Source organism: Anomaloglossus baeobatrachus, chromosome 10 (genome assembly GCF_048569485.1).
Source record: "Anomaloglossus baeobatrachus isolate aAnoBae1 chromosome 10, aAnoBae1.hap1, whole genome shotgun sequence".
Lineage (NCBI taxonomy): Eukaryota > Metazoa > Chordata > Amphibia > Anura > Aromobatidae > Anomaloglossus > Anomaloglossus baeobatrachus.
The window spans coordinates 158,591,759-158,604,286 of record NC_134362.1 but is presented as its reverse complement, the minus strand read 5'-3'; the positions used below and the strand labels follow the sequence as shown (position 1 = coordinate 158,604,286).

The 12,528-nt window shown below is 47.0% G+C and overlaps 1 protein-coding gene across 10 annotated transcripts in view; it reads right to left on the bottom strand.

The window, feature by feature from the left end:
- The window catches only part of LOC142254618 (uncharacterized), a 49,668-nt gene extending 37,183 nt beyond the window's left edge, over window positions 1-12,485 (bottom strand). For 3 of the 10 annotated variants that reach the window (XM_075325756.1, XM_075325755.1, XM_075325754.1), the window contains exons 1-5: window positions 9,295-9,647; window positions 8,929-9,024; window positions 8,545-8,694; window positions 8,271-8,410; window positions 7,023-8,162 (exon numbers count right to left, since the gene is read on the bottom strand). In XM_075325756.1, coding sequence (XP_075181871.1) covers window positions 8,301-8,410; window positions 8,545-8,694; window positions 8,929-9,024; window positions 9,295-9,583 — 645 coding nt within the window. In that variant the 5' untranslated portion in view covers window positions 9,584-9,647 and the 3' untranslated portion in view covers window positions 7,023-8,162; window positions 8,271-8,300. Of the gene's footprint in view, window positions 1-7,022; window positions 8,163-8,270; window positions 8,411-8,544; window positions 8,695-8,928; window positions 9,025-9,294; window positions 9,648-9,669; window positions 9,898-9,933; window positions 10,092-11,342 lie in introns of those variants that run through there. The other 7 variants (XM_075325759.1, XM_075325758.1, XR_012727277.1 and 4 more) reach the window with 6 other exon arrangements.
- Window positions 12,486-12,528: the final 43 nt, after the last annotated feature.

Sequence of the window (12,528 nt, the reverse complement as noted above, 5' to 3'; positions counted from 1 at the left end):
GTTGTGCCTCCTACGCACACGGACAGAATACCTGTTGCGTCACCTGTCCGAGAGTGCCCTCTACGCACACGGACAGTGTACATGCTGTGCCACCTGTCCGGTTGTGCCCTCTACGCGCACGGACAGCGCACCCCAGAACCCCTGTGAAGTTAACAGGGTGTACCTGGATTGGGTGTGTGAACCCTATTATCCTCCTCGGCTTCCCAGTCAAATGCTACTGGTGTGACTGCCTGGTCTGACGTGTCCTTTACACACGTGGCCAGTCGAGTGGTGGCCAGAAACGCTAATCGGAGGACCGCTCGGCCTGACGTGTCTTACACACGTGGCCGACAGGGCGCTGTCGCAGCGGTCTTCTCGGTCAACGCTAACTGGTTACCATCCGGCCTGACGTGTCCCTACACACGTGGTCGGAGTAGCGTCCGCTCTACCGAAACACTAACTGGGTTGTCGTCCGGTCTGACGTGTCCCTACACACGTGTCCAGTTCCTTGAGAGCCTTTTATCTCAGAGCCATCCATCTCTATAGTCTCCGCCTAACCCACAGGGTGCAAGCAGCTCCATTACCATCTGGAGCACGGTGGGCCCCGACTGGCGATTGGGATATATACCCCTGGTCCTAATCTGCCGGTCCCCCCGTAACAAGCATCCTGTGCCACAGACCAACATTCTTCCGGTGCTGTCTATACTGTTTACCGTGAGAGGAGCGTAAAGTCTGTATTTCTGGCAACTGGACATCACAGTACCCGGGTACGGTACGCTGTGCCCAGACAGTAATGCGTGCACACAACACTTTGTTTTATTAGCAAAACACATATCTGTTCTGGGTAGGCCAACTATATAGACAATAAGACTTGCTACCTCTGCACTGTCAAATTGTCACTTACAGTTTAAATCATAGAGGGACAGCGACACATGTTTGCATTGACTGTTGCTTTTCAAGATTTCCATGACTGTGTTGCAGAGATGTGTGGTTTGCATTCATACTGTTATCATCTGCCTTATCTTTGAGGCTTCAGCTAACAAGGGTATTCGGGGGGGGGGGGGGGGGGTAATGTGTTTTGTCTATGTTTAGGTAGATAACTTAAAATCTCTTGTGATGCGCCACTGGTAAGTCGTGTTCGCACACACACACATACACACACACACAAACACGCAATTACTGCTGCTACGCAGAGGGATTAGCAGGTAGTAAGCAACTGAATACATTGTTCTATTAATTCAATTTTATGCACGGTTCTTATTGTTTGTTTTGGGAAAGTTAAAGAATCATTTATCAACCCAACTGCCTAGAGTCCTTTTACTGTTGCGTGGTTTTGCTGCATACTGGGGAGTCCACCCTGTACATGACTTAAAATGAAGCATAAGTCGCAATGGGAATTTCACTGTGCTACAATGCGGCCTAGCGTGCCTGTGCAACCACCGCCTGCCCCATCAAGTGCATCTGCATGCTCTCCATCCTCTGTGACTGTGGGGACAGCAGTCACACATGGTTTTTCACGCTGAACTTCCACCCCTTTACCCGTAAGCGGGAGTGTGATTGGCAGGTCGTCACTTGTTTTGGAAGTGGAAACAGATGGTATTGTTGAGCTGTCAGACATCGAGAGAACCACCATTGGATGAAGGCAACATTATATCCACGTCTGCACCTTCATCACAGATTGGCTGGACTACCTACAGTTAATAATTGCATTCTACAAATGGAAAGGAGTGTAGAATGCACATGTGTTGTACCTTGCTTGGCAGCAAAGGAACACTTAGTATTCCAGACAATTTTAGGATGGCAGAAAAAGTGTCAGCTCTGTGGGCAAATGAAATAGCGTGGCAAAAGTGGGCAGGTGGGTACAGTGGCCGTGTTCTGTAGGTACCAGGACAGTAAAGGAAGCCTCACTTTCTATCACTCCTAATGATGAAATGCAGCAAGGAATTCCTTGAGTTTGCTATAAAAATAGCGTAGCAAAATGTGCATGAGGGTTTAATGCAGAGGTGCTGGAAAATGCTTGGCACCAGTGGGACAACAATGGAGTATAGCAGCCACTTTTTGGATGCCACTTATGTTCAGCACTGTTTGCTATAAAAATAGCGTAGCAAAATGTGCATGAGGGTTGAATACAGAGGTGCTGAAAATTGCTAGGCACCAGTGGGACAACAATGGAGTATAGCAGCCACTTTTTGGATGCCACTAAGTTTCAGCACTGATTGCTATAAAAATAGCATGGCAAACGTAGGCAGGTGGGTACAGTGGCCGGGTTCTCTGGGTCAGTGGACAGGAAAGGAAGCCTCACTTTCTATCCCTCCTAATGGTGAAATGCAGCAAGGAATTCCCTGAGCTTAGCTACAAGGACGCTGTTATCTGAAACTGTATACAGCGTTTCCATGGACCTGACTGTCACCTATGGCTCTGAGCCCGAGGATGTGAGCCCTGAAAAGGGCTGAAATAAACTTCTGTCCCTAATCTGTAGAGTGCTGTGTGTATAGCGTTCACAGCCGGAGCGGTGCCAGGAGCTGCGTGAGCGGTGACTGTCACCCACACGCAGAAATCAGATAATGGCGCCGTGAGGGAAAATGGCCGTATTTATAATGCAAGGACATGTGCCATGGACAGCCTATGACACATGCCCTTGCTTGTCTGGCAAAAGAGACCACTCAGCTGTGTGTGTGTCTGGGATTGGCTGACATGCTGGCCCACCCCACTGCACGCGCGTTTGGGAAAAAAAAAAAATGGAGATCGCCATTATCCCAGCAGCACTGATCTAAACGCGCCACCCCTGCAACTATACGCTGAAATTAGATAATAGTGTGAATCACAGAGTGACTCACACAATTACAGTGAAAAGCCAGCTAGTAACTAGCTAGGCTTTTTGCTGATCGAACTTTTCTCGAACGTAACTCGAGCAGGTAGTCCAACATCTCAAACAGGTGCAGGAGAAAGGCAGAGACCACCAACCGGGTGGGGGAACCCGACTGCAGCCGGCTGCGGGCACCGAACACCATCATCTTGGTTTATCAGAGACTCGAGTGTCTTATTCTAATAGTACACCAGTGCCCTTTGGCCGCCGAGCTCCCTGCACCGCCAAAACACCCCAACGGGTCCCGGGGCCACCATCCCTGCCCACAGAGGGTTTAACAACTTGCTGCATACCATCTTCCCTGGCCGGGTGCCCCATAACTGCAGCAGTGGTGTCCACCTTCACCACATCCCGTGGGTGGTGTCACGAACTCAAATCACGGCTCCGGCCATACACCTACATCCCCATACCATAAATCCCCCTTTTTCAGTTGGAGTGACAGTAGGACCCCCGGGTCCGGAGACCCTCGAGCTACCCCAGAAGGTCCGGATCCGAGCGGCTCTGCTGCCGCCGAGCACGGGGCGGTACACATGCATTACACAGCAGATCGTCGATACATTCTATAACAATTCCTCGATGCATTCCACAGTAGGTAGTGGATACTTTCCACAGCAAATCCTGGGTATGTTCCACAGCAGGTCCTCGATACATTCCACAGCAAGTCTTCGATACGTTCCACAGCAGGTCCAAGATGCATTCCACAACATTTTGTTGATACATTCCATAACAAGTCTCGATACGTTCCACAATAGGTCGTCGATACGTTCCACAGGAAGTCCTCAATGCATGCGACAGCGGTCGTCCCAGCAGGAAAGGTCCTCGATGCATTCCACAACAAGTCCTTGATGAGTTCCACAGCAGGTCCTTGATACATTCCTCAGCAAGTCCTCGATGTGTTCCACAGCAGGTCCTCGATGCGTTCCACAGCAGGTCCTCGATGCGTTCCACAGTAGGTCCTCCATTCATTCCACAGCAAGTCCTCGATGCATTCCACAGCAGGTCCTCGATGCGTTCCACAGCAGGTTCTCAATATATTCCCCAGCAAGTCCTTGATGTGTTACACAACAGGTCTTTAATGCATTCCACAGTACGGTATCACCAGAAATGTGTGTGTGTGTGTGTGTGTGTGTGTGTGTGTGTGTGTGTGTGGTTATTGTGATCTGATAGGTGTGTCTGTGAGAATGGAGGTATCCTGTGCCCGATGTGTGTGTGAGCGAACCTGACAGCAATGCAGATCTCTGTGGAAGAGCCCATCCACCATTGGCACCTGCAAGCTGTAGCTGTTCGGGGTCTGGTGATGGTGATTGAGGAGGCACTGTCTGCTTTCTTTTGAGTCTGTCTTCTCGCTTTTGGGGGTGTCTGGTTTCTACAATGAAGTATCTTTAACTTTTTTGATCGAGGCCAGATATGAGATGCCCTGGACTATCCAGGTCGTTCCAGGTAGACACAGCAACACTACACATACCCCTTCCCAGTTAGGTAACAGCAGTCAACCTAAAAGCCTTGTCACCACCTTCCAGGTTTGATGTCCACACCACAAGTAGTCAAGTCCAAAGTAGTAGAGAGAGTGGTTTTGACCGTGAAGGAGGGAGGTTGTGTCCAGAAGCAGACCTGTGCTCAGGCCTGCCAAAGACTACTCCAGTGCCTGGGTTGGAGCCCAGTCACTATTGGCAAGGAGGCAGACGGTAATGGCCACCTACAGGAGACCGGGAAGACAACCGGTGGAACCGTAAGGGATCGGGACAGGGTAGTGGCCCGCCGGAACCGAACCGGGGAGCCAACTGGATACCGAAGCACCAGGCAGGGTACTCAGACCCCGAACTAGGCTACAAGCCACCACCATAGTCGAATTAACTGATTGCGGTCTGGACCTCAGGGGTTCATTCCCACCTAAGTCCCGATTGAAGGCAACAGCCCAACCATTCCGGATAAGTGCCACCGCCAAGGGCCAGAGATCCAAAGGGCCAGCGTCTGCGGGCAAGCGGGCTCCTACGACAGATATACGCCGGGGAGCGGACTACCGGTGCTTAGGCACGGGAGTCAAGATTCACATACAAAGGTGCAGGAGAAAGGCGGACATTACCAACCTAACTTGGGAAAAGCTGTAGCCGGCTGCGGGCCCCGTTCATCACTCCGTTTGGTTTACCAGTGACTCCAGTGTCTTGTGTCAGAGTGAGTACACCAGTGCTATCAGGCACTGCGCCGCGCTGCACCACAACACTACCCCCTGCACCTGGGCCTTGGCCCACCGGACCCCGGGACCAACATCACCTACCCACGTAGGGGTCAACACATAGCTGCGCTACTACACCGCTCCCGGGGGCCCCCACACCTTCACCGCAGTGGTGGTGTCCACAATCACCACAACCCGTGGGTGGTGTCACGAACTATCACCTCAAATCCAAAAACCCCACATCCCCGCGTGTAGCGCCAACTCCCTTGCAGAGCAACATGACCCCCGGGTCCGTGAGAGGCTCAAGCCACCACCTGCAGTACGAGCACGGATCCGAGCGGCTCGGCGGTCGCAGCCGAGCCCGCGGGGCAGTACACATGCAGTCTAGTCGGAATGTGGCAAGAAGTATTCAGATTTTATACTTGCAGTTACATGACCGCCGGCTTCTGGTGCCGGCACAGGGGGAATCCTCACAGTGTGCAGTGTGCACAATATGAGCATTCATGAGTCTGTAATCACATAGAGAGGTACACAGAGTGTCTCCAGACTTGCATTGTAGGGCCGGAGAACCGCTTTGCTCATGGGAAAAGCGTCCAGTTATGTGCTCCCCAAAATATGGCTCTGCAGATAATGACACATATTTTGCCCCCCCAATCACTAGTTTATTTTAATATTAGAAAGAGCAATTGTATGGAATAACAGATTCTTCCAATCACTGGCTTAGAAATATGTCATTTGTACAGCCGCTCAGAGCTCAGCCCTCCTTAACCTGAAGAGGGAACAATAACTGTCAGTCTGAAACTCTCATTACTTGTAGGAAGCGGCAGCTGAGAGTAGGCTATGATTCAGACATTATAATGGACATACTATCACAAACTTTAAAGGGAATCTGTCAGTGGGATCAACCCTCTTAAGCCTTCTAAATGAGCATGTAGGTCATAGGAAACTGAGTAACCTGATATCCTGATGTCTGGGATCCCATGTCTTATTCCAGAGAATTCATCACAATGTTTAAAGCTGGGTTTACACACTGCAACATCGCAAAGGACATCGCTGTAACGTCACCGGTTTTGTGACGCAATAGCGATGTTTTTTGCGATGTTGCAGTGTGTGAAACCTATCAGTGACCCGGCCCCTGCTGTGAAGTTGTAATCGTTACAAATCGTTCAGGACCATTCCTAGGTCCTTTGTTTCCCGCTGTGCAGCAAGCATCGCTGGAAAGTTTCAGTGTGTGAAAGACTTTGCAGCGACTTTGTTAGCAACTTCCCTTTCAAAAGGCTGCTTATCAACGTCCCCAACAACCAGCTAGGTCGCTCTGCAGGTCCGGATCGCTGTTGCGTTGTTGGCCAGGTTTGCCTGTTTGACAGCTCCCCAGCGACTTAGCAGAGACTTAGGGAGGTCGCTGTTACGTCACAAAACCGGTGACGTTACAGCGATGTCCTTCGCGATGTTGCAGTGTGTAAACCCAGCTTAACTCTGTGGACACAGGACTCAACCTGTCAGGAAGATTTATTAGGAACACAAAACATGGGAAAGAGTGAGCACAACTACACCAAACATATACTGGAAAATCCAGGATAATGGAATCAAGCAAGAGGAGTCCCTTGTTGCATGCAAAAAGTGTGAAAAAGTTTATTAATAACACAGAGAAATATTGTTAAGACCATTTAAAAATGGGAAAGATCAAAAGAATGATCTACCCATGAGCAAATTGGCACATCACCAACCAAAACCTCATGAATTAATATAAAGCATACTAGCTCACAAAAGCAGTACCAAAGGACAGTATACAGCAGTACATAGTCACCAATTGTAGGATTCACATAAATATGGTACAGATCAAAGAGAGCTAATACAATACCAGGTAAGTAAATAGTGAGGGAGGTGGTGTGGGTGCGCCTGCCCCACGCGTTACGCCACCATATGTGGCTTCATCAGGGGTAAGTTGAGGAGTGACCAGAGCCTAAATATATATGTACAAAAGGACCATTAATAATTACTAACCGGTGGGTTGAATAAACCACTCACCAAGCAGGTGAGGAGGGCAGAATCCTCTGTAATCTCCCTGTAAACAGGAACCAGGCTGTCGGCGTGCGTTCCACAGTGGAATGCAGCACCATGTGATCCGGTCATGTGACCGGAGTGACGTCAAGCCCCGCCCCTCAACTCCTATGGAGTACAGAGGCAGTTATCAGCGTCATTCAGAGTCTGGTATCACTAAGGATACCACAGATAAGACCCTGAACAGCAGATGTGCACATCTATTGGTTCCATAGTAATGTAATCCTTTTAGTGTAAAACAGGAAACTGGTCACCCCAGTGTGTGCTGAAACAAAAGAACGACTTAATATTTTCTCTGCAAGGACAATACACATTTAGATACAATATAATGCACAGGTGCAAAGCAACAGGAATAAGCAAACAAACAGGTATACAAATGGAGCAGAGAATGGGTTAATTGCAGACACAGTAAAGCATCCTAGAGAAAGTTTATATGGAATTCTCATGTTTATAGTGGAACAAAGAGGAGAAGGTAAGGGGAGCCCAATCAAAATGCAGGATAAAAGTGTCTATTTTTTATAGTACCCAGTAAATAAAAGATTCTCATTAATGCCATTGGGCATAACTGTATCAAGCTGGAAAATCCACCAGGATTCAGTTCTCAGGAGTGCCGGAGTGGGATTACCACCTCGTATATTGCTCAAAACTTTATCCAAGCCAACCACGGTTGTATTTCCAATTCTGCTCCCATGGTGTCTAAGATAGTGCTGTGCCACTGTAGAGATCGTTCGTCCCTGTTTAAGATGTTTAGAAGCCAACGCAATGTCCGAGAAGTGTTTTTGAATACGATGTCGCAGCTCCTGCGAAGTCTGTCCGACGTAAATGAGTTGGCAAGGGCAGGTGAGAGCGTAAACAACGTTCTGGGACCTACAGTTCACATAATGTCGTAATAGGTACGACCTCTGGGTGCGATGGTTACTAAAATTGGATACAGGAGACATGAATTGGCAAATAGAGCACTGTCCACATGGGAAAGATCCCTTCAAAATGGTTCCTCTCCCAATACGGGTGGTAGGTCGTGTGAAGTGGCTCCTACAAAGGTGGTCCCTCAGATTTGCTGATCTCCTTGCTGTAAGGAGTGGTCTGGAAGAGATAAACTTTTTTAGGTTGGAATCAGACAACAAGATGTTCCAATTTTTATTCAGGGTCTGATATATATCTGACCACTGACAATTAAAAGTGGTTACCAACCGTGGAGAGTCATTTTTGGGCTTATGGTCCTTAGGTTTCAGCAAAGTATGGCGGTCCGTGTTGATGGCTTTCTGGTATGCTCGATGAATGATCTTCCGTGGATAACCTCTCGTTCTGAATCGTTTGGACAGATCCTGTGCCTGTACAAGAAAATCAGATTGTGCACTGCAATTTCTTCTTAAACGAAAAAATTGGCCCACCGGTATACCAACTTTAAGATGTTTAGGATGTGAGCTCTTATAATGCAAAAGACTATTAGTGGATGTGCACTTACGGTAAAGATTAGTTTCAATCTTTTTCCCTTTTATTGCCAATGTCAGGTCCAAAAAATCCATGTTGTCCGATGTAATTTTCGAAGTGAGCTTGATGTTCAGTTGATTACTATTCAAATTCGAGATGAATTCCAGGCAAAGGTCTCTAGGTCCTGTCCACAAAAACAAAATGTCATCGATATATCGAAACCACCCACAGACATAGTCACGACACCACGACGAGGGATACACGCACGTCTCCTCCCACCAACCCAAAAACAGGTTAGCGAAAGAAGGCGCACAGCGCGCCCCCATCGCGGTCCCAGACGTCTGCCTGTAGGTGGTCCGGTCGAAGACAAAGTAATTGTGTCGGAGGATAAAGGCCAGTAAATCCAAAACAAACGTACCGTGAGCTGAGATATTATCCTGGTCATCCTTGAGAAAGGTGGAAACGGCATGTAACCCTTCTTTATGTCCTATGCTCGTGTAGAGGGCCTCGACGTCTAGGGAAACAAGTAAGGTCTGTGGAGGTAATTCAAGACTATCCAAAATTTCCAGCAAGTGCATAGTATCCCGTACATAGGACTTTAAATTGGCCACAAGAGGTTGTAAGTAGAAGTCTATGTAGACACAGGCATGTTCACTTAGACCACCGATCCCTGCCACAATTGGCCTTCCGGGTGGATTTTGAATACATTTGTGCACCTTCGGAAGTAGATAAAACGTTGGCGTTACAGGATGAGTATTATATACAAAGTCTCGCTCCCTCTTACCTATAACATTCCGCGACAATGCGTCAGCAAGCAAGGCATCCAATTTCTTCTGGAACACCGAGGTGGGGTCGGAGGGTAATACCGTGTAAAGAGATGTGTTAAGAAGCTGTCTTTTGGCTTCCTCCACGTAAAGATCCGTAGGCCAAAGGACTATGTTGCCGCCTTTGTCAGCTTCTTTGATGACAAAAGCTGTGTTGTTCTTAAGTGTGACAATAGCATCTCTCTCATCCTGGGTAAGGTTATCATGGGCAGCACCCCTGATCTTAAGTGTAAGTATATCCTGTACCATGGTGTTAAAAAAGACGTTAATAGTTGGGCAAGTCCCAAAAGCCGGTGTTTTTTGAGATGGTCTGTATATGGTGAACGGCTTCCTACCTGAGGGATCCTCAATCTCCTGTAACAGATCAATCAGGTCCTCAAAAGCTCTTTGTTCCATTTCAGGTAAAGATTGTAAGGACGAAGGGTAGAGGTGGTAGTATTTGAACATGAGGCTTCTGCAGAAAAGATAAATATCCTTAATCAGGGTAAATTTGTCTAATTTCTGTATTGGTGAGAAGGACAAACCACGTTTCAGGACAGTCTCCTCTGCAGGGGATAAAACATGATCAGACAGGTTGATTATTTGGAGTGTATTCTCACCAACTATCTCCGATTCTTGTTCCTGTAGCGAGTCTGCATGTATACATTCGGTGTCCGATTCCTTGGTATTCTTTTGTTGTTGGTTCCTCTTCCGGCCACCTCTTCTCCCCCTCCTTCTGCTTCGCTTGTGTCTGTAGATAAAAAATCAGTAGACGAGCCTTCGCCCGGATTAATTGAGTGGCTCTGTTTAGACACAGCGAACCGAGATCTTCTATTTCCTTGATGGCTCCACCTATAGGCATGGTTATCCTCAAAGTCTTTCTTGTCGCGAGCAAATTTTCTCTTTTTGCCGGCAATAATGTCCTTTTCATACTTATCAATGTTTTCCTTCAATTTGACTAAAAATGGTTGTACCAATGTATTATTATCAAAGATATTAATTTTAAGCTCAGTTGCCTTAATACTTTCTTTGATCTGTACCAGCAAATTACGATCATGTCCTATCAACAGTTCAAGCAATATGCCAGAGCACTGAATGAGACCCCCTTCCCAAAGACCTCTGAAGTGTTCATCCACCTCCCAGGAGGGAAATATCTGAACCCTCAGTCCACGGGGAATAATCTTCAATTTTAGATACTGTTCCAGGCTCTTGATGTTCCACCATACACGGATATATCTTTTATGTAAATTCAAAAGTTCATCACATATAGCCTTAAAATCACCGTCTGCTGTGTCAGGAACCTGACAATCAAACACCGCTGCCACCTGATTGTTCCAAAACACCTCTCTTGCTTCCAAGTCATAAGCCATAGTAGGGCTCATGTAATCCAAATCAGACAGTTAAATCAAACTATGATAGTGTGCACAAGTCCCTGATGGTGAAAAACCATAGAACAAGGATCATAGAACAAAATAGGGACGGCACCACCATTAAATATATATAGGTAATGGAAGTGTGCTTCAACCCATAAATAGAATCTGGAACACAAAACATGGGAAAGAGTGAGCACAACTACACCAAACATATACTGGAAAATCCAGGATAATGGAATCAAGCAAGAGGAGTCCCTTGTTGCATGCAAAAAGTGTGAAAAAGTTTATTAATAACACAGAGAAATATTGTTAAGACCATTTAAAAATGGGAAAGATCAAAAGAATGATCTACCCATGAGCAAATTGGCACATCACCAACCAAAACCTCATGAATTAATATAAAGCATACTAGCTCACAAAAGCAGTACCAAAGGACAGTATACAGCAGTACATAGTCACCAATTGTAGGATTCACATAAATATGGTACAGATCAAAGAGAGCTAATACAATACCAGGTAAGTAAATAGTGAGGGAGGTGGTGTGGGTGCGCCTGCCCCACGCGTTACGCCACCATATGTGGCTTCATCAGGGGTAAGTTGAGGAGTGACCAGAGCCTAAATATATATGTACAAAAGGACCATTAATAATTACTAACCGGTGGGTTGAATAAACCACTCACCAAGCAGGTGAGGAGGGCAGAATCCTCTGTAATCTCCCTGTAAACAGGAACCAGGCTGTCGGCGTGCGTTCCACAGTGGAATGCAGCACCATGTGATCCGGTCATGTGACCGGAGTGACGTCAAGCCCCGCCCCTCAACTCCTATGGAGTACAGAGGCAGTTATCAGCGTCATTCAGAGTCTGGTATCACTAAGGATACCACAGATAAGACCCTGAACAGCAGATGTGCACATCTATTGGTTCCATAGTAATGTAATCCTTTTAGTGTAAAACAGGAAACTGGTCACCCCAGTGTGTGCTGAAACAAAAGAACGACTTAATATTTTCTCTGCAAGGACAATACACATTTAGATACAATATAATGCACAGGTGCAAAGCAACAGGAATAAGCAAACAAACAGGTATACAAATGGAGCAGAGAATGGGTTAATTGCAGACACAGTAAAGCATCCTAGAGAAAGTTTATATGGAATTCTCATGTTTATAGTGGAACAAAGAGGAGAAGGTAAGGGGAGCCCAATCAAAATGCAGGATAAAAGTGTCTATTTTTTATAGTACCCAGTAAATAAAAGATTCTCATTAATGCCATTGGGCATAACTGTATCAAGCTGGAAAATCCACCAGGATTCAGTTCTCAGGAGTGCCGGAGTGGGATTACCACCTCGTATATTGCTCAAAACTTTATCCAAGCCAACCACGGTTGTATTTCCAATTCTGCTCCCATGGTGTCTAAGATAGTGCTGTGCCACTGTAGAGATCGTTCGTCCCTGTTTAAGATGTTTAGAAGCCAACGCAATGTCCGAGAAGTGTTTTTGAATACGATGTCGCAGCTCCTGCGAAGTCTGTCCGACGTAAATGAGTTGGCAAGGGCAGGTGAGAGCGTAAACAACGTTCTGGGACCTACAGTTCACATAATGTCGTAATAGGTACGACCTCTGGGTGCGATGGTTACTAAAATTGGATACAGGAGACATGAATTGGCAAATAGAGCACTGTCCACATGGGAAAGATCCCTTCAAAATGGTTCCTCTCCCAATACGGGTGGTAGGTCGTGTGAAGTGGCTCCTACAAAGGTGGTCCCTCAGATTTGCTGATCTCCTTGCTGTAAGGAGTGGTCTGGAAGAGATAAACTTTTTTAGGTTGGAATCAGACAACAAGACTC